Source organism: Papaver somniferum, chromosome 7 (genome assembly GCF_003573695.1).
Source record: "Papaver somniferum cultivar HN1 chromosome 7, ASM357369v1, whole genome shotgun sequence".
Lineage (NCBI taxonomy): Eukaryota > Viridiplantae > Streptophyta > Magnoliopsida > Ranunculales > Papaveraceae > Papaver > Papaver somniferum.
In genome coordinates this window covers 119,154,262-119,177,234 of record NC_039364.1, presented here as the reverse complement: position 1 = coordinate 119,177,234, position 22,973 = coordinate 119,154,262, and the positions used below count along the sequence as shown (strand labels likewise).

The 22,973-nt window shown below is 35.7% G+C and overlaps 2 protein-coding genes across 2 annotated transcripts; one reads left to right on the top strand and one right to left on the bottom strand.

The window, feature by feature from the left end:
* Window positions 1–12,042: 12,042 nt before the first annotated feature.
* Window positions 12,043–13,071, bottom strand: LOC113295120. Its single transcript, XM_026543472.1, has 2 exons — window positions 12,905–13,071; window positions 12,043–12,568 (listed from the first exon to the last, which is right to left on the bottom strand). The coding sequence occupies exons 1-2, from the start codon at window positions 13,069–13,071 to the stop codon at window positions 12,043–12,045; spliced, it is 693 nt and encodes a 230-aa protein (XP_026399257.1).
* Window positions 13,072–13,713: 642 nt separating this feature from the next.
* LOC113298252 lies at window positions 13,714–16,324 on the top strand. The gene is made up of 5 exons (XM_026546945.1): window positions 13,714–13,851; window positions 13,951–14,057; window positions 14,147–14,292; window positions 14,435–14,516; window positions 15,736–16,324. Exons 1-5 carry the CDS (start codon window positions 13,818–13,820, stop codon window positions 15,847–15,849), a joined length of 483 nt encoding a protein of 160 aa, XP_026402730.1. The 5' UTR covers window positions 13,714–13,817; the 3' UTR covers window positions 15,850–16,324.
* Window positions 16,325–22,973: the final 6,649 nt, after the last annotated feature.

Sequence of the window (22,973 nt, the reverse complement as noted above, 5' to 3'; positions counted from 1 at the left end):
CGAATCCCTATGAAGTCTTTTTAGTCGCTAAACCCTAAAAGGGTTTTCGGAAGAGGGTGAATCTAGTTTACAACTAGGACACACCAAGAAAAGCAGTATCGGGATTCAAAGATCCAGTTGTTTGAGGTTCCCCTTATATAGACATTCAAGGCATATGTTGATTTAGGTTTAAGCTAAGATAGATTTGGAACCAAGAAAACAATACCCACCGTTATATGAATCTTTGAATATGATTAACATAATCAAGATATACACTCTGGTTAGGATGAACCTTAACCGAACCGTGTATAAGGACTACGCTCATGAATGGTTAGCCAAAGCTAGCTAACTGAACTATAAAAGCTTGATCATTTTCATAAACACTTAAGACTTAACATGAAACACAATCATGTGATCAAATATGTCTATGGTGTTTTTAGAGATTATTCAAATGCTAATTATCTCAGAGAAATAATTTTATGTGCATATGAATTTAATAGACATGGTAAGTAGGCGTACAAGGTACAATTACTTAACTTGTTCATGAACAGTTATGTAATGGTACGTCTACCCGGTATGTAAACCTTAAGACATAACCGAGTTTCGGAGTTCACATAACTTTTTCGGTATGTGTACTGGTATGGATACCATGTAAACATAACCGAGTTCCGGAGTCCACAAAACTTTTATGGTATGTGTACTGGTATGGATACCATTTAAACATAGACACGTTCCGGAGTCCACGGAAATTTTCTGGTACGTGTACCGATATGGATACCAAACTGGTTCCGCAACCAATAGATCTTTTATAGTACGCGTATTGGTTTGTGTACCGATCCGGATTTACAAGTTCATAGACTTTTAAAGGTGTGCATAATAATATGTGTACCAAAAATCTGTTTGTCGACATATAGCTACTCAGTTACGTGTATCGAGCACATGTATCACGGCTTCAAACTTGTAACTGTTTTCCCAGTTTGTAAGACTGTTATATACACTGTCTTGTATCCAAATTTATAGTAGTTATATATCTCTCTCTAAATCGATTCGAAACATTCCCGAATAACATCAATGATACATATCACTGCTCCAGACTATTTTCTAGTGATAATTGTTGAACATAATTTTGATTGCGAACAATAAATTGTCCTTAACCGAAATTCATCAAGTATGAATAAATGTTCATTAAGCTTAGTCATATTTCGAGAAGTTCCTTAACTTGGTAATTAGTTCTCGACTCGAAATTTTTGATATGCTTATGATAGTCTAATTAGTTATACGACATCGTCTCATAGATACAAAGATGAATATGACTTGAGAAATAGGTGGTTCAGTCTTCACTTACCTTTTCTTGAAGAAGTTCTCCAAAATCTTCGGTTGATCTTCGCCTTCAAACGGTAGAACGCAATGATGATTGCTGTGATGTATGTTTCTCAATTGTATTTTTATCCTAATCCGAGACTTATCTAATTGTATACTAGAAATCAAGATATAGTTTTGATAACTAAATTTGACGACAAGCTTGAGATAGCAACACTTGTGAGTTCGACCGTGCAATGCTTTAACAATCTCCCCCTTTGTCAATTTTAGTGACAAAACTATCAATACATATGGATAAAAGATAAAGTTGTAAAACTCCTTGAATCCATCATTCCTTGATTTCCTTGGTTTCTTCGACTCCTTGAATTCTTCGTTACTTCAAGTTGCAATGATTTTGAACGTGTTCAGCTCAGCATCGTTGTTGTTGAAGATCCATATCCATAGCAATAAAAACTTTGAAAATAAATATTCTCAATCGTCGTTATAAAGAAACATAGTATTGTTATCTTCTCCAAAGCTCAATTGTATCACAACTTTGAAGTAATACTACGGTGATATGTTTCTCCCCTTAATCAATACTTACATCTTTTGTATAGTAGGTGAAACCTATAGATTATTGATTCACTCCCCTTACATAATGATCCGTAAACCATATGTATGTAGTGCGAAACTACTAAATAATTCTCCCCTTTTTGTCAATAAAAATTGGCAAGGTATGAAAATCATGGGATCGTAATGAACTAAAACAAAAGATACATCAGGATTTAAAGAGATTTACACATCAACTTTACTTAGATGATATCACATAATAAGAGAATGCTTAGCGCTCATCTAGGAGATTTAAGATACAAGCATCTCCTGTAAATTCTACAGCCACACACCCCACAAAGATATATCAATTAAGCACAAGTTCATTTAAGAACTCTCCCCCATTTGATGTCATTCCCAAGAGAACAACATGAGTGACCTCTCTTTATTAAAAATAAGGATTTTGTCGGAAATTAACAAATCACGTGGATTTGTATCTTGAATATCGAGTTAAATTAATCTCAACGCCAGTTTCGAACAAGTAGATAATTTTAACCAGTGTGACTCAACATTAGAAAATCTTACGAAGTGTATGATGCAGTAATAACTCAAAAGTGTGATCACAAGTAGATCGATACTGCGAGAAAATTTCTCAAAGAGTTTGTTCTATTTTTAGTTTATAAAAATAAATATAATAGATTTAACTTCTGAGCATATATGAAATATCAGCTCGATTCACGAAAAACGTAAAGGCACATATATTTCATAAGACTTTTGCAATCATTAAACCAATAATGATTACATACTGCAAGTTCATCTTCCAAAAATTATAGAATTTAAATTAATAAATCTAAAAACATGCAAGATGAAAAACGTTAGAAATAGATTATGTAATTACAATTTTTGTTATAGCAAAGCATAGTTATCCTTCTCAAATGCAAGAACAAATTCTCACACGAAGTTTCCTAGAAAAAATAAAAGGAAAACAAATTAAACTACATTTTTCCGGACTTTTCAGTATTGAGACCCTTGAATTTGTCATCAATTATATCCACAAGATCTTCAAAGAAGATATCCTCATTGAGAAGATAACGAACATAACTCAGTCCTTGACAGGTCTAGACCTATAAGTGTTTCAACAAGTTATAGTTTTGCTTCCTCAAATTGTTTAAGAAAATCATAAACAACATTAGCAGAAATCATGTCTTCACGCTCAACATCTTGACAATCATAGGAGAAATAAAAATTCACACCAGGAATATCTTCAAATGATTCAACAACTTCGTCATCGGCCAGACACTACACCAAATCAGGAATTCTGACACAGTGTAAGCTGTCATGGATTCTTAATTTTTCAGTCACTAATATATTTGTAATAGTTCCTGTAACAAGTATAACTATTGAGGATTTTTATAATCGTGACAGTATATTAGATTTAGATAAATAACTATAATATCAGTTAAGGATTTTTTGTATGCTAACATTTATAATCCAAATTGATACTTCCACCCAATTATTTTCCTACGCCAAAAACCGCCCTAAATTTACAATTCTTATAATTTTCTTTATCACTACAATACCAACAATTGAACAAATTTAACAATTGCATTAAATTTATAAATACTAAATAATTTTTTCCCTAATAATCATAAAACACTTTCCTTTTTGTGTCCAAAAATAATCGAGACCTAGTCAAAATATCATTAACTTCGTGAAAACTCAGGAATTTGTAAAAAACTAAGCCCCCTTTCTCTCCTCGTCCCACAACATCATTTCTTTCTTTGTACTTCATTCCTTCTGCAATTAACACTCTTGATAGTGCAATAATTTCAGTTTGAAATTAATCCATCAAGACAAAACCTTAGTTTGAAATCTATTAGATTTAGCTAGGTTTACGTTTCATGTTACTCATGTCGATCGATTTGACCTAAAACCTGAATGACGATGAAGAAGATGGTCCACAGTTGATTCTAATGATGCTAAATTTCATGCAGGTAACTGAGTTTTTTTTTCTTCTGAATAAATTGACATTTAGTCTTGTTGTAATCGAGAGAGAAAAAAAAAGTCATGTTGTATGAAATTGGGAAAGATGACGGCAAAAATTAGGGGTTTGTGAATGTTTGATATCTATCCTTATAAATCAGTTAATTTTAATCGAGTTTAGAACTGGGTTTTGCTTGTTGGTGGCATTTATGTAATGTTATTTTTGCTTAGATCGTGATACGGGTTTATTATTTGCTAGGGATTAAATTTGTGTTTGTATTAGAAATGAAGCATTGATCTGGTTTTGTCGGGCTTGTTCACAGCACCAAGAGGCACATGTAATGATCCAAATTGCAGGCTAACTCACTCAATATATCAACTTACCAGTAGGTAGAGATATTACAGTTCGATACACCATCATCACTGACTTACGACTGTTCTCAGATCTATCTAATAATTAGACCAACTATAGTTATTTCGTAAATTAATTATTGTCATAGAAAAACCGTTGCAACACTTAATAACAATTATTAATAACAACATTTTTTCAACATGCTTAAGTGTTACAAATTTTGTCAGTAACAGGTATACCCTGTGACAAAATACTGATTTTGGTGTAGTGAGTGAATCCAAAGAAATTACCATGAAAACATCTTTTATACAAGGCAATGAGTTGGTAAAAGTAAGAACATGTGTTGTTCATGATATGCCAAAAAAATCGCAGTCAGAAACTGATAAACAAAGTATTATTACTTTGACAAAAGATAATCAGTTAAAATTCTCTGACCAAGAAAAAACTGTGTCTTCAAGGAGGAAAAGTTCTTTACAAGAAGAGTATGATAAAAATACCTATTCTGAATTCATTAAAACTCATAAAGTGTGTTTTTACTGCAAAGCTAAAGGACATGTTCAAAGAAAGTGTAAGCTGAGGTTGGAAAACTATCAGTTTGGCCGTCTTCAAAACACCTTGGATTTAATTCTGAAGGGTGTAACTGATATTCATATGTCTAAACCTCTTAAGGTGAAATCACATTTAAGCAAATCTGCTTCTAAGAATGTCAGTACTTCATGGTCCTCTAATATTCGAACAAGTCAAAAAGGTAGTAGGCAAAATCGGTTTAAGAAGAACTCAGTGAAGCGTCACAAATATGGGTTCGAAAAGATACCCATACGCCTCCTAAGAAAGTTGATGTTTTCGTCAATGAAACAATTCAACAAGCTAACATGAATTTGATTATTAAGGGATATAAGGATCTTATTGATAAACTGTCATTTTCTTCGAGGCAAGCAATCTCAATTAAGGTTCTAATCGTGTCTCATATTATGATGACAGTAATTTCTATGATCATTTTTCACGTTCCAAAAAGATTTTCTTAGAAAAAGAAAGAGGTAAAAACAAAGTGAACGACAGCATGATTCCTCTGGTGAGCGTACGGCTCACCCTTGTACAAATTAGGCACAAGTCTTGGAACCTTATCCATAAAAATCCTGCTGGATAATGAATACTGCGTGACAGGTGTACTATTTATTTCAAATAGTACTGAGATGTGATGAGCTATGATCTTTCTTTTTCATATTGCAACCTTTACATATTCTCTGTGACAATTTCAATCAGATACGAATGTTAAAATTTCTTGTTGAGCCAAGCTCCAAAAGTAAAGCATTCCATGATAAAAATCTTTACATGAATAATAATTCTCTTGTGTTCTAAACTCACATGTTTATTGAGATAAGAATGCATTGATATTCAAAGAAGAGTATTTGTCATAGAAAAGGTAGAAAATTACAGTATTGGAAATTACTATGTTCTCTCAAAGAGATTGTTCTCTATCCTCAAAGGTTTGTGTCTAAAACTCTTTAGGAACGACGGGTCCTGTACCGTGAGAAGGTACACGTACTCTTCTTCTGTGGTCGTACGAAAACCCTGATGTCTAGTTAGGGCACGAACCGACCGCCATCCCATAAAAGTTCTTCTTACAAACTCCTTTATATACCTTAACTTGTGATTGATAATTCTCATCCAAGAAGTTCCGCAACCAAGCATGTCTTCTATGTCATGAATTTTCGAAAGCATGGAGAAAGCTCTTAATTGTGATGGTATTGAAACAAGAGAAAAGAAGAGAACTATACTATTGCAACGTGGTGTAGTGTTCTTACTCGACAATCGTTCGATCTCTAAGGGATTATCTTTAAGTTTAGCCTCAAGTGAAATAACTTTCAATTTCACTTCGGCATGTTCCTCAAGAAGCATCCTTGTTTTAGAATCACGCTCAGAAATTATATCAATGAGATTGTTGACTTTGTGTTTCATCCGATTGACCTCAAAATACTGGAAACTCAACAAGCTTGAAAATCTCAGTACTTTCTTTGGCTGCTTCCCGTTCCACTTCTGAGTCAGACTCATTAGTCAGATTCAACATTCAACTGTTTTATGGGAACAAAATGTTCGTTTATATGAGAGTTTGAGAACTCAAATTATTTTACAGAATCAATAAGAACAGTTTCTTTTAAACTGGTGTGACGTTCATCAGAGATTTTACTCATGTCCATATAGTCAGATTGCTTCAAACACATACTTGTTAGGTCTTAAACGTGTTTGCCTGCTCTGATACCAATTGAAAACGTGGGGGTACCAAAATACACCACCAACTTTTTAGGCAAACTGTATGGAAAAACTTAAATATAATTCCGTGAGTTCAACTTAATGAATCTCAATCAAGGAAGAATATTCAGAGTTATATCTCTTTCTCTCACAATCAGAAAGTTTACAGAGGCAAATGCGTGAACCTGATTTGCGGGTGAGAGTACTTGGTGATTCAAAATATCAATCAAGTCGTATTCAATAAACAAGGATGGATGTATCTACTTTGATTGATTAATGCACGACCTGTGATATTTCAATTATAAAGATAAACAATATAATGCGGAAAAAGAAATAACACAGACACCAGAAGTTTTGTCAACTAGGAAACCGCAAATGCAAAAAAATCCCGGGACCTAGTCCAGATTGAACACCAAACTGTATTAAGCCTCTACAAACACTAGCATACTACCAATTAACTTAAGACTGAAATATAGTTGAGAACGAATTAAACCCTCACAACAATTCAGTTGCAGTCGCGCTCCTTACGCCTCTTGAATCCCAGCAGGATTCCACACAGTTGATTCCCTTAGCTGGCGTCACACCAACTAAAAGTTGATTCAACTCAATTGAATATTTTAAACCAACTTTCCTCCCATAGATAAATCTACATGTATGATTTTCTTTTTGATCATAGATCAAGGCGATGGAAATCGATAGCAATAGACAAAGTCTAGATAACCTCAAAATCCGGACTTATGCAACCCGAAGTGCAGCCTAGATTATTATTCACCTTACAAGTATTAAACTTGTGGAATCAACAAAGTCTGAGACGAAGAGAACTTTGATGATTTCTATCTATCTTGTTCAAGTGAGCAGCTCAAAATCGAACAAGATCAGGATACTCGAGCTATCAGATAAACAATAGATGGACCTGGCTTCACAAATCCCTATGAATTTTTTGTAGTCGTTAAACTCTAAAAGGGTTTTAGGAAGAGGACGACTCTAGTTTACAACTAGTATACACCAAGAAAAATAGTGTCGGGATTCAAAGATCCCAGTTGTTTGAGGTTCCCCTTATATAGACATTCAAAGCATAGGTTGCTTTAGGTTTAAGCTAAGATAGCTTTGGAACCAAGCAAACAATATCCAGATGAATCTTTGAATCTGATTAACATAATCAAGATATACACTATGGTTAGGATGAACCGAAGTGTGTATAAGGACCACGTTCATGAATGGTTAGCCGAAGCTTGCCAACTGAACTAAAAGCTTGAGCATTTTCATAAACACTTAAGACTTAACTCGAAACAGAATCATGTGATCAAATATGTCTATGGTGTTTTTAGAGATTATTCAAATGATAATTATCTCAGAGAAATAATTTTATGTGCATATGAATTTAATTGACATGGTAAGTAGGCGTACAAGGTACAATTACTTAAATTGTTCGTGAACAGTTATGTCATGGTACGTGTACCGGTATGTAAACCGTAAGACATAACCGAGTTCTGAAGTTCACAGAACTTTTTCGGTATGCTTACTGGTACGATTACCATTTAAACATAACCGAGTTTCGGAGTCTACAAAACTTTTATGGTTCATGTACTAGTATGGATACCATTTAAACATAGCCACGTTCCGGAGTCCACAGAACTTTTCTGGAAAGTGTACCGGTATGGATACCAAACCGGTTCCGTAACCAACAGTTCTTTTCTAATACGCGTACTGGTTTGCATACCGATCCGGATTCACGAGTTCATAGACTTTTAAAGGTGTGCATACTAATATGCGTACCAAAAATCTGTTTGTCGACATATATCTACTCTGTTACGTGTACTGAGTACATGTATTACGGCTTCAGACTCATAACAGTTTTCCCAGTTTGTAAGACTAGTATATACACTGTCTTGTATCCAAATTTATAGTAGTTTTATATTTGTCTCTAAATCGATTAGAAACATTACCGAATAACATCAATGACACATATCACTGTTCCAAGATCTTTTCCAGTGATAATTCTTGAATTATGATGATTTTAATTGCAAACAATAAGTTTTCCTTAACCGAAATTCATCAAGTATGAATAAATGTTCATTAAGTTTAGTCATATTTCGAGAAGTTCCTTAACTTGGTAATTAGTTCTCGACTCGAAATTCTTGATATGCTTATGATAGTCTAATTAGTTATGTGACACCATCTCATAGATTGAAAGATGAATATGACTTGAGAAATAGATGGTTCAGTCTTCACTTACCTTTTGCTGAAGAAGTTCTCTAAAAGCTTCGGTTAATCTTCGCCTTCAAACGATAGAACTCAATGATGATTGTTGTGATGTCCTTTTCTCAACTACACTGCTATCCTAATCCGAGACTTAATGTAAACTAGAAATCAAGATATAGTTTTGACAACTATTTTGACAACAAGCTTGAGATAGCAACACTTGTTAGTTCGACCGAGCAATGCTCTAACAAATGTGACTCATTTTATCTTAGAGTGGCTCTCCATACACTTATGCACGGGGCGTTTAATGGGTGAAAATGCGTAACCCAAACATCTCTTGAACATAAATCTGAAAACAATTTTTACTCATACAAATCAGTTTTTCACTAAAGCAGGTTGTAACAAGAACCACCTAAGATAGTCGCATGATTAAAACACCTTAACTAGTAAACATTAAAGTACGCGTATCTAGAGAGAAGGGCTTACTAACAAAGATATAAAATTTTGCATAATTTTTGTTTTGATATGACCAACGGATTCCATTGGTTGTAGTACTAATTATAACTTGAAGAAATATCGAATAAGAAATACTCAGAACATGATGGTAATTAACTTGAATCGGAAACTAAATGATCACAAGAGATAATATTGGTAGACCTAAAATAATGCTTGCAGACTCAGAAATCATGTGCATAAAAGTATTTAAAAGATTAGTCTTAATAAGGTCTCTTTAGATAGTTGTCGAGTAGTCTTGGCCCTACTTAATGGTGGTAATAAAATGTTGGTTAATATGGAAGGAAAGGTGTATTAGAATTTTAAATGAGAAATTTTAAATTGTTGATGTCACTGTAATACATTAGTAAAGTCATTGAATGATGATACCAGTGATCCGAGTTCGAAAATCGTCAGCATCATATTCTTTGCCAATCAAGAAAACAATGGAGAAATTTGAAACTAGTTTGAGAATCTCTTCAATTATGAAAAAATTCATTAATTTATAGGAAAAAAGACCTACATAATAAAATAGAAAACAACAATGCTTGTGCCACACAAAACACTAGAAAAAAGAAACGTAAATAGAACAAATTATATCATTCTAAACTTTGATGCTTCTTAAAAAGAATATAATTATAGTTTTGGATTCTTGGTGAGAAATGATTCATGCTCTATGCCACAACATGGCCAATTAATGCCGCAACACCAAACCAAGCATAAGTTGTAGCCTTATGGCTTATGGAGTGCAGCAAGTTGGGCCAACGAAGCAATACTTCAAAATTTCCACATATAAAAGGGATGCCGGGAAATTATATCATAAGATATGTGTTGATGAAATAACAACAAACAACAAGTCCCAAAGTAATGTTATCATATCCTGCAGGATATTATATTTCTAGGCGGAGCGGCTACGATGTGGTCGAGCCACATCATTTGAGTATGTGCGCCATCTTATTTGTTTGATACGTCTTGAAAAGTGTTAGTTTTATTTTTAGTTTGGGAAGTTAGAGGGGCTATTTTTTAGGGAATTAACTTTTCATATTTTTTCTTAGAGAAAAAGTAGAGATCTTTTTTGCTTAAAACTAATTTAGCATACGTGTAAATAGATTAAGAGGGGCCACATACTCAAACGATGTGGCCCTACCACATCATAGCCATGGCCATCTCTAGGATTCTGAAGGAAGGCAATAATTTTTTGGGTGTCACTCACAGAACAAGAGAATGCAGCAGCTGACTCCTTGTCCAAGAGAGGGAATATTTTTTGCAAACAGGAGAACAATCTAAAGAGGCTGCGACCTCATTAGAAATATCTACTATGTTCCTCTTTCTGGTGGACGCAGTGCAGCCACTTTTACTGTGTACATCTTTGCTTAGAGCTTTTTTTACTCGGTCACTAAAATTCATTAAGGAAACAAAAATGCAAAATATGTACAAAGCATGATAGGCCGTTCTCCTTTAATTAGCCGCTAGGCCATCTAAAAGAACTCAACCTATTTGAAATGGTAATAAACCTCACCAGGCCATTGAATTTGTCGTAAGAACATTGGCCTGCCCTCATGAAACTCAAAGATATCCTCAGCTAACAAACATGCTTATTTAGCTAAGACATCTGCAGAAAAATTAGCTTCTCTATAACTATGAATATAACAGATGCTGCTATAAGAAACACGCGCCATTCTCAACTTCTGAGCCAATTCCCGTGGAACTTCTCCTTTTTGTAGAGCTTTAATGCAACTCATCGACTCAGACCTAATGCATACCTTCGGAACACTCCATTTTTTCTACCATTAGGCCATAAATAATTGCGCAAACTTCAGCATAAAAATTTGACCTCCAACCAAGATCAATACATATAGCACCAAGCATTCTAGAGTTAGCATCTCTAAATGAAACACCCGCACCAGCTTGACCTGGATTACCCAAAGAAACACCATCACAGCATAGCATAATTTCACCATCTTCCGGATGGGACCAAGAAACCTCAATAGGCGTTGAAGTTTTGCACGATCTATGGCACCTTGAAGTAATTCAAGATACGCAAATCATCTTGATTATTAAACATATGGCCCTTCATTCTAATAGAGTTGTCGTGAATTACCTGATATACTCGGCCCTTAAAACCAAGCCAGTTGACAGCCTTGCCTTCAAAAAAGGATTTATTACGCAAATGCCAAAGTTCCGTGGTTATAGAAAGATTTGCCACAAGCAACAAGTCCTTTATCATCTTGCTCCTTACTTTTGCGGCCTTGTAAGAGGCCACCAAATCTTCAGCCGGATGCAAATTAAAAATAGCAGCAACCCAAACCTAAATACGCCTTGCAATTCGACAATGCCAAGTAATATGGCTAAGAGTCTCGCAACTCTTCTTGCATAAACTACACATAGTAGGCATGCTCCTACCAGTCTTCTTAATCACATTATCTTCAGTTGCACAACACTCCTTCCTCCAGATTTTCCAAAATTGCACACTCAAAGTTGGATGCACAACATTACGCGTAAAAAGCGCCGCCGCAGGTTGAACATCATAAGGGATTCTAATGGCAGCCTTTGTAGACTTAACCGAAAAAACACCCTTGCTATCCAAATCCCAGATCTTGTAGTCCTCTCCACCAGCAATAATTGGCAGGTTATCAACATCAATATTGCATCTCAACATCAAATTACGAGTTCTAGGTGGAATCACCCAAACACCGTCCACAATAAACATACCTTAGATTTAATATCATTTGGGTCTAAAGAAGTAATCCACAGCCTCTTTGCAATCGAAAAATCACCGCACCAATTATCAAAAAATAAGGAAGTATTAACACCATTACCAATAATAGAGTGAGTATGTCTTTGAACAAAACAATAGACACATCTTATTCCAGGAAAAATCGTGGAACCCAACTTATAATCAATCAAGTTGCCATTTATTTTGAAGTACTTGGCCTTCAAAAATCTTGCCCAAATCTTATCTGAGTCACTATAGTAACCCAAAGCTTCATAAGCATTGCCTTATTAATTACATACAACCTTTTAATTCCTAGGCCGCCTTCTCTTCTTGAACAACACAAACTATCATAAAGCACCGTAAAGTACTTACGTTTTTCAGCATCACCCGACCATAGAAAATTTCTAATGGCCCTTTCCACTTGCTCAATAATCCTCCTCGGCCATTTGTAAACAACCATAGAATTAATAACATAGCTAGAAATAACTGAGCGAATCAAGACCAGTCTAGCCTGAAAAGATAAAAGCTTATCTCTCCAACAGGCCAATTTTTCCAAAATCTTCTCAACCACCTGTCGCACATGAATGTGACGAACAATACCTGGCTTCAATTGAATTTCCATATATTTATCCAGAAATAAGGCATGCTTCATCCCTAGATAATTAGAAATAGCAATGGCCTTAGAACCAATACCACCTCCATAATAAAACTTGTTTTTGGTACGATTAACATATTGGTCGGAAGCTCTGTGGTACATACCAAGCAAATTCAATAAATTCTGCGAACTATGTAATTTTTTTATGCAAAAAATAAGGATACCATCAGCAAAGAGAAGATGAGTAGGGGCCACACCTTTCTTGCTGACCATGGCGTGCATACTCTTATTAGCAAATAACTTTGATAAATTCCGACTTAAAACATCTTCAATAAGGACAAAAATCAAAGGTGAAAGAGGATTCCCCTGTCGTAAACCTCTAGTAATGCTAAAGAAACCCTAGAGACTTCCATTAATCATAACATAAATCCTTGCAGAATGAAGAATATTAAGAATTCAACCACACCAATCCTCAGAAAAACCATACATCCGAAAGACCTCAGCTACAAAATCCCAGCTGACAGTGTCAAAAGCTTGCGCTATATCAAGTTTAAGGCCAACATTACCATGTTTCCTAGTCGCGCTCAGCTCGTTAATCATTTCAGACGCCAAAACAATATCTTCATGGATGTTTCTACCCTTCATAAAAGCCATTTGCTTTTCAGAAATCAACTTATTAAGAACCGTACCAAGTCTGGTAGACAAAATCTTTGTAATGATTATGAAGAATAGGGGTGAGCATTTGGCCCGTAATCCGCGGATTTAACCGGGACCAACCATTTTTTTGCGGATGGATGTCCGGACCGTTCGTTAATGGTCTGGATGCAGATAGATTTTTTGGAATCCAAAGGATTACGGATCGGGCCCGGATGCAATCTTGAAAATCCGTTGGACATCCACATCCGTTAAATTAAGGGCATTTATATAGTTCTAGAAAATATTATGAATCATTTATGAATTTGTAAGGTGTTTGCTTGGGGTGTTGTACACGGCATTTTTATATTTCTATGCATATATGGGATATATAGGTTTTATAAGGAGTCATTTGTGTTGGCTTTATTTTCTTTAAAATAAATTCTAACTAAAACAAATCCATTGGATTATCTGCATCCAATCCGTCCATCCGTACATCCATTAGATGCAAATTCGTTGGATATGGATCGGATGCGGATGCCAAATTTAAAATCCGTAATGCATTGGATTGGATGCAGATGAAGTGAAAAACCGGTCCATACCGGCCCATGCTCACCCCTAACGAAGAAACATCTTTGCTTAGAGCAACCCCTGCCCCTTGTGGGTCTGCCACGGGCGGCTTGGCCTCTCTTATACACAAGTTTATTATTTGCAGAGTCGACAGAATTCATTTTCTGTTGGTAAATAAAAGGTTGGATTAGGAAGATATGATTGCTTCTGGACTAATCGCTAACACTTCAGGTTCTCCCTCTTCTCAAATTCGATTATTTTGCATTTTAGGGTTTAACAAAACTTGTATGTTCTTCTTCAACCTAACATATTTGTTTATCTTTTCGTTAGGGTTACTCAGTTACAGTAATCCCAAACTCCCCATTCGACATCAGACTCAAAGATGTAAAATCTGCGAATTTGATGGCTTTAAAAGGGCACCAATTCCTTCCCATCAGGTAAAATTAAAAATCCCATCTTTTAATATTCTGGGATTTTGGTTGATTGTTTGAAAATTTATGTGGCGTTTTATCTACAACCTTTACAGGTTTCAGGGTTACGTGTTCTGAATTCTCCTGTTTTACGAAGAAATCAAATGAAATGTGCCGTATCATCAGGAGCAAATCACCAGGGGTTTCAGGATGAATTCCGTTCAGACCCTTATTGGTTAACTCTGATTAAAGAAGCCATTTGGTATTCTGCTCTCAATTTGTTTTTCTTCAATCTAGTGTTACTAACAGCATCAAATCGGGACTTATTTTGAGTCAACTTTAATTAGATTGTTAAATTCAACAATGGAGTCAGTTACAATGTCCGTCCGTTTTCTTCTGTGCAGGGGAGTAAGGTCTTTGGTTTTGTTTCTGGTTGAGCAGCCTGGTCAGCTGAGGTATATAGAGTGGCCAAGTTTTCAGAACACGGTGTGTATTCGTTGTATAACTAGTCTTTTTCTATTGACTTTCTGTCGTAGTGTGACCTCGCCTTCTTGTCAAATGATTATACGAAGCAACTTAAAAATTCTCTATGTTTAAAATGCTATTGGAACAGAAAAACAAATGATCCCTGGAGGAATTTTTGTTGTTGTTGTTGTTCATTTGGCTTTACGATGAATGTACGTTAGATTAGGAGAACTGAGTAGAAAATGTTGACACAAGATTAATTTAAAAAACAGCAGTTAGAATTTATGGAATTAGCGTCACACGTATTAGCATAACGCATGCGAAACAAAGACATAAAGTCAAGTACTATTTTTTCATTTGGCTGATTAAGTGAGGGCATGAGTAGTTAGGAATAAATCGAACTTACAGATAGGACTACACTTGTCCTTTTAGTGTAGTCAGCTGCTATTAAAATAGCTAACGCGAATATCAATCTTTGGAAATATAGCTACTCCCAGTGACTGTAAGTCGGAATTCTTTTATTAAAATAAAGAGGAAATATCATTTGATTTTACACCTTGCTGGGGGATATGATTTGTATGTATAAGACGGTCAAAAAGGCCATAGTGATACTGATAGTATGCAGTGAAGGTCTTATGAGCTGTTCTATAGATTCTGCTGAGTACTGATGGTATAAAGCATTAGTTATCGCAGCCTTGGATGTATTTAGAGTGTTCCGGTGATGTGTAGGCAAGAAAAACTCTGTAAATGGACTCTCATTGTAATTTCCAGATGGATGTGGCCAATAGGGAAGGCTTTTAAATAATATAGAAGTTCCAGATGGCCAAGACGAGGTAGGAACATGGCTTAAACAAAGACTAGCTCAACATTATTTGGAACTACAATTTCTGATCCATTTATGTAACAGCAAATAATTAAACGACGGTGACCAAGAGGAAATCGTATGGCAATTGGGCATAATAGCCCTGAATTGAGGAGGCAGTCCCTTGACCTTTTCCTTCGAACACCCTATTCTGCAAGATTTGTGCTCTTCTCATACTAATTAGTCTAACAACCGTGCTCAAACACCAAAGTTAATTGGTTCTTTGCACAACTATTTTGACACTAATTTTCATGAAATTTGAGGTATACATATACCAGGTGCATCCTATTTTGTGAATTTACTGTCTGTTCTCAACTCATGGAGTCTGACAATGGAAAAGATTGTTCTAATTGGGATTTTCTATCTTATTAATTGCAGCTGAAGACTGCAACACTGACTCTGGTTTTGGTAGCATTGCTTATTGTGGCACTTGCTTCAATCGATTCAGTTCTCTGCTTTCTGCTGGCTTTGCTGCTTCGGAAAACTGCATGAGTTAGTTATTCCTTCAGAAATGTTGTATTTTTACAGGCCTCATCCAATTTTTAAAAGAAAACAGTAGTCTTGTCGAACTGTTGTTATAAGGAAGATAAGAAGAAAATGAAGGCATCTGGAAAAAAAAGATGCACCATACTTGGGCCAACTTTGATCAAGAAATCACTGTTTCTGTTCAACTTGTTCAAATGTCAATTAACAGAAGAGTAGAGCATCTGATATAGCGACCTATCTGTGACACTGAAGTTCTTTTCTGTTAAGAATATGAGGCTTGGAAGACTGGAAGGTGTTTCAGTTTGCTGATACTTATGTTTTTATACTTTCTTATGGATTTTCCCTCTTCTCTATGCTGGTATAGATTCAAATGTACCATGATGGCATGTGTAAGATAGACCCCGGATTACGATGCTTTGGACATTGCGCTTAAGTTTGGAATCACTCAAACTGGTGATGAGCTTTGCTAATTTTGTTCCTATTTTCTGGTCTTTCCCTTTAGTTAGATCTTATGCATTAATATGTTTGTCGCCTGCGTTTATCCAAGACCAAACTTTTAAGAACTCTCTCTCCTTTGGAAGCAGCTTTTAAGAACTCTCTCCTTTGGAAGCTTGCAGCCTGAAGTTCGGCCTCCCACCACTATTCAGCAGAGTATTCAGGATCCGGCCAGATGTGGCTGAGGCCCAAGCTTAAATTTTACCCGTAGTGCTACATTTCAAGGTTTGGAACATAGCCTTGGTTCATCATAGTGGCATGGTGCTTGGTCGTTGCTCTTATAAATCTTAATCGACTTACTTCATAAGCTTTGTTTACCTTTACGGAGCAAAGGCATTGCTTCTGGGACCCAGAAATACATAAGAAACTTAGTTTTGGCTGTTTGCATATGCGTGTTTGTGCATTTCATCATCATGTCTATCTTAGTTGACACTTGACACTGACAGTGCTTTTCATTTTTATATAATACTTCGTCCATTGATGTCAATTGGTGATGTCCTTTATGATTTTTATGCTGCAGATGTCACATTCATGGACGATCCAATGATTGATAATCAGAGGTCGCCATTATGCAGAATTAGCAGGCACTCAAAACTTGAGAACAGTGTTATTATTGTAACATACTAACATCCACGGAAATTGAGTATTGCAACCCCATAATTCTCACAACAAGGTAGAAATACTACTTTTGTATGGAGAGTTCTGGCTGTTCTGCTATATAGCATATGCGGAATGAGTCATGCCAAAAGTATGTGAACAAAAGTGGTCTTACGCGCACGTAACACTTTTCCTATATTTTCTAAGGTTGGCATTATACCGACACAAATAATTGTTTTCTATGCAAGTGCAGATTAAAAAACATATACTCCGACCTTCTAATGTCGATAAAGTAGGTTGACGGTAGATATACCAAACAATATTTTTGTTTTTAGCTTAAAAAAACTCGAATAATACTAGTTTAACCACACTTGTACGGTACTGCCGATGGTAATGTTTCGGGTAAATGGAATAGAAATTTTTGTCTCGACACTTGTATAATTGTGAAGTTATGTGCGTGTTGTTGAATTATGGAGAGTCTCTTTTATAACGCACTCGCTATCGTGGATGTATACATCAGTATTTGCTTAATATTATGGTTAGTGAATATTGTGTCAGTGGATTTGAGTACCACAAGTTGAAGACATTTGCTTTTGGGAAAAGAAATGGCAACCCTCTTACAAGTGGTTTTATGTCTTACTTTAATTCGAGGAAATCTGGATAACGTTGATGCTAGACCAGAGTCACCCTCCCAATCTGGAGCCAATAATGTGATATCATGCTAAAGTGTAGTTGTGTGTCCAATGCGTGTTCGCATGGCTTGAAGTTTGTATCAGAGACTTTGCATAGTTATCTCATGAATGAGTTTTGATGCCAACCATCAAGTGGTCTGATGGTCGGTATGTTCCCTCACACTGCGGAGATAGAAGTTCGAACCCCGTAATTGCCAGAAATAACTCCTTATAAGTCAAAAGAAAAAAAAATTGATGGATTTGAACATCGTATTGCGTTTAATTAATGGATTTAAGAATCATAGTTAGTATTGTGGAAGTTGTTTACTTGTGATTGCTTTTGTTATGTAAGCAAAAGTTCTACACCACCTTTGGGATCATTATCATCGATGCCTATTTTTTATCCGGTGGGCCGTGGGCACTAGCATAAATGTCCTAACATCAGGTAATATATAAGCATGACTAGGGATGCACAGAACCGAGCCGAACCGATTGAACCGCACCGAACTGTGTAGAATCGAGTTGAAACCGAACCAAATCATTCATCCAACGGTCGGTCACAGTTTGTAAATCCAGAACTGTAGGATTCACGGTTCAGTTAACAGTTTGGATCTATAAACCGACTGAACTGACCGTTATGAACCGAAGCAATATGAACCATTGATGGTATAATCTAGTTTCGATCCTGACCCTCTATCCTACCCCATCCCATATATAAGTAATGTAAACCCTAACTCCAATACTGTCGCCTCGCCTCTCTCTTTTCTTCTTCTTCTCTTCTTCTTCAGAGAGACTAAACTAAATCACTACCTTCTTTCAGTTTTTTTCTTCTTCCTCCTCCCTCACTTACACCAACACTGTCTGCAGCAACAACATCTACGTCAACATCACGGTATCACCATCACCTGTTTCACTACAATCACCACCAGCACCACCACATCATTTGAAGTCTATATTAGAAATTTAGGGTTCTTACAAAAATTGGTCGTTTTGTTTTTTCTTCAATTTTACTTTGATGAATAAAAATGACCGGTTCTCTAAATCTCTCTATCTTCTGTGTTTGATCTAATGGGATTGTTCATTGCAATTTGATTATGTATGATGATTAATGGATTTATTGTTCTTTATTAATTGGTATTGTGTGTTCATTTTGTCAAAAACTCAGTATCAGAACTTGAGTTAAAATGATTCTGAATCTGAACAGTTTGTCCCAAAAGACCCAAACTCAGGTGAAACTCGGTTAAAAACCGTGTAGAAATCAAAACCGACCGAACTGACTCGTTCCGGTTTAAAAACCGAACCGTTTCTTGACAGTTCAGTTACAGTTTACATTTTCAGAACCGACATATATACGGTTTGTTCGCCGGTCTGGCATAAAAACCGCACCGACCGATCGTTGTGCAGCCCTAAGTGTGACAACTTGCTCAAACATACTTTGGTAAGATACTCATACGTCATGGAGACTGCGGGAAAATGAAAGGCTAGATATATTACTGGTTCAGACTCCATGTAACACCATGTTTGTTTACTCCTGACTCATCTGAGTCGTCTGGATCTAAGTCATTTGGATCTGAGTGAAATCACCTGACTCATCTGGATCTGACTCGATATGTGTTGAGTCAGATCTGACTCAAAAATATGTGAATCAGGGGTTTGGTCCCATGAGTCAGGGTATTTGTTACCTGACTCAAATGGGCCCGAGTCAGGGGTTATGTCTAGTCAGAGGTCGAGTCAGATCTGACTAAAATGGAAAACAAACGGTCTAACTACTGACTCGGCCCGAGTCAGGGGTTGACTCCGATCCATACGCTGAGTCAGCTGCAAACAAACAAGTTCTAAGTCCCATTTAGAAATCCAAATAACATTTTGATGTCACGAGCAATTATTTATTTATTTATTTTTTATGTCATGAGCAATTGATATAAACTCTAACAAATATATTTAATGGGTAGGATCCGTTGACATGGTTAGAGTGACATAATCTTGACATTTTAGCGTCATTTTTTCTATCAAACCCAATAAAGCTAATTTTTTGGTGAGATGTTCATCTTATAAGTCTCTACACTCCAACCAAAAATGAGAGCATTCCGAAATGTATAAGACCTCCATCTACCATTTTCAAGATCAAAAGTTGAAGATTAACGGTTGAAATTAAAATTTATGGATGGGGGAGTTTCGTATTTCAGAATTCTCATTTTTAGTAGGAATATAGAGTTTTATACGAGGAACATGTCACCAAAATCTTAGCTTCAAGATCATCGTCGTTAAGATTTTTTTAAAAACAAATGTGTCAACATGTCATGATAATGTCATTCTAACCATGTCATCGGATCCTTTCCATTTTTTTACATCACAAATGCTGAAGTATTGTGCTTTAGACCAGGTCTTATGGAGGGTCCCAATCTCTTTCTAGATGAAAAAACATGGCCTAAACCCCTTAATCCCACTCATGTTTCGTACTTCGTGGAAATCCTACAGGAAGAGTTAGCCAACGGATAATGGTTGTCCACTTTGAAAAAATGGAAAATGGACAACCATTGCCGTTCTAGTCTTAAAAGCCGGACAATGATTGTCCGTTTAAGAGGAAAGGTTTCCAATTAACCGTTTCCATGTTTATTGAAAAAGTCAGCCATTATCCGTTTCTTGACCCTTTTTTGGTTTACATTTTGTTAATACCTAGTTTCATTTTTTAGTATTTTTCACCCGAGTATTATCGACACTCTTTTTACACCGGACCGGATAAACGATTCCAGAGCTACGTGAAGTATGATCTTTTTTGTAGTGTTTAGGACAACATGGTTATGGTGCATGATGCTTATCAGAACTTGGAATGACAATGTAGTTAATGGTGTTTTGCAGAAACCATATACTGGTAGTGAAGAAGTTTTCATCGATATATGTATGTTTAAGCGAGGATTACTAATTTCATTGAATTTGAGTAAGATGAATAAATGAGTTTATTAATTTATAATACGACACAAGATATTATACTGATTAATTACTAAATTTTCAACCTAACTCACTGTCGCAGGAATCACGGCTGCACTTAGTTGGTGCAACAAGCCTTTCAACCACTAGGTGACCCTAACGGACGAGTTTTGTCTCGAGAGGATTTACAAGAAGTTTACCCATAAAAATTATCATCCTGATGCAGTGGTATTAATCGCCGCAGCCATCTTTAGGCTGATCACGACATAATTCCTCCGGATTGTACTCAGACATCCTCTCCTTCATAAGTAAATAACATTCATAAAACTTGAATGCTTTGCTTGTTGCGGCTAATACTTATGTTTCGCTCTTGTTCCTGCCTGAAACAGACAAAAACTAATTAGTTTCATTAAACTAATGTTTTAAAGATAATTTTAGGCAACTGCGAATCACTTACACAATCATTCACAATCCAACAATTTGGTAGGTTTCTATAAATTTGCAGTATAAAGGCTAAGTATCGTTTCACCTCTTTTTTAGTAGATGTAACCATGTTTTGTATAACCCGGGTTGTTCATTAGTTTAGATTTCCATTTATGATTAATAAATGCTGAATTACCAAATCTTAAGTTAACACCTGCAACAATATTTTGTGTAATATCTTCTGCAAGAAAAACATTCATCCAAGATAGAATGATAGCCTCATCTTCTTCAGTAGTGAATCTGACGACCATAACTTTTAAAAAAAAAATAAAAAAAATGTAGAAAATAAAAAAGAAGATGTAGGAAAAAAAAAAGAGTATGTAGAAATCAAAGAAGATGTTGAGAATGGGTTGTGTTGTGTAAGGATCCGCAAGTAGGTCAATGGCTGTCGACTAGCCAAATGACATTTACGCCGTGTAATCACTTAATTAATTAATTTTGAACATTAATTTATGTAAAATATTAAAATAAAAATTTAGACAAACAAATAGTATCATTGGATAGGTCTCGAAAAGTTATGCAAGATGGACCACACGAACGCATCAATCGGACACCGGAGGAGGAAGATATCGCACTAGGAAAGTTAAATGTTGAAGTTTGACCAAAGTCAAACTGAGTTGACTCGACGTTGACCGTTTTACCATGCCGTTGATTGGTGATTTGACTTGACCTAAGTGGACCTCAATGTAGTAGTTGACCGCCCCTTAGTAATATTTTGTAATGCTAATAGTAAACCCTTATTATGGAATTAATTGTTTTGACTTGGATGGATATATATATATGAAGAAGAACTTTATCTTGTTGAAAGTTTTGTTTGTTTGAGTAGCTGCTGTTAGTTATATGATTCTTTTGGATATGACTCATGGGAGTTAAGGTGGTGTTTTTAGGGTAATAGGTATAGATTTTATAGAACTATGAGGTATAGAAACAAATAGGTTGTTATTGAATAAGATGTTTACGATTTGAGACTTGAGAGTTTCTTGGGTGGTAGAATAGCTAAACTTAAGGCTTCACTAAAGATCAAAAGAGATCAGAAGTTTGGAAAATGATAAAATTGTAGGTTAAAAATGATTGTTTGTGGTGAGACTAGCTATATATAGAAAAGTAGTTCACATGATGAAACAATGGTGATGATGATGGTGATTATGGAAATGATGGTTCTTCATGTCTAAATAATTAAGTTAGTCTATACTAACAACGATCGATTCAAAGGACGAACCAGTGGATTGAGGAATACAAGGTAGGTGTGGCTTATCATCAAATCAGGCGAGAACTTGTAACCTTCTTGTAATCATTGAGTTTCTTTCCTTTGCGAGCAAGGTGCGCTTTTACTATCTGTATGAATGTATGTTGTAAGTGCATTATACGATGTTTGCTTTGAATGTAATTGTGCATATATAATATGTGTTGTGTGATTTTCCCGCGAAGAGTGTCCGTGTTTCCCACGGCTCTTAGCTAAGTTAAGTAGGGCGGTAAGTCATCTGTCAGCAATGGAATTAGTAGGACGGTAAGTCATCCGTTTGAATAATATTATAACTATTTCATTTAATAGGGCGGTAAGTCATCTGTTTGATAATTAATGCTTATTAAGATAGTAGGGAGGTAAGTCATCCATCGTCAATAGTATTAGTAGGGCGGTAAGTCATCCGTTAGTAATATAATATATACTATTTATTTTGGGGAAATCACTCGTGTGCATATTATACTTGTTTGTCTAACTTTCTGATCTTGATAGTAATATTCTGAATCATGGTTTTGTATGGGCACTCTGTGTGGACGATGTTATTATTATTGATTAGGGTTTCTCTCGCGTCGTCTTCTCCAATGAGTTTGGCGAGGTTATAATGACACTTGCTTCGTGTTGCATGAATTGCTGAATGATTAGTTTCTTCTTGTTTATTTCACTTTATATTGTTTTAGAATTGTGAAGCATGTTAGTGATTACTTGAGAGTTAC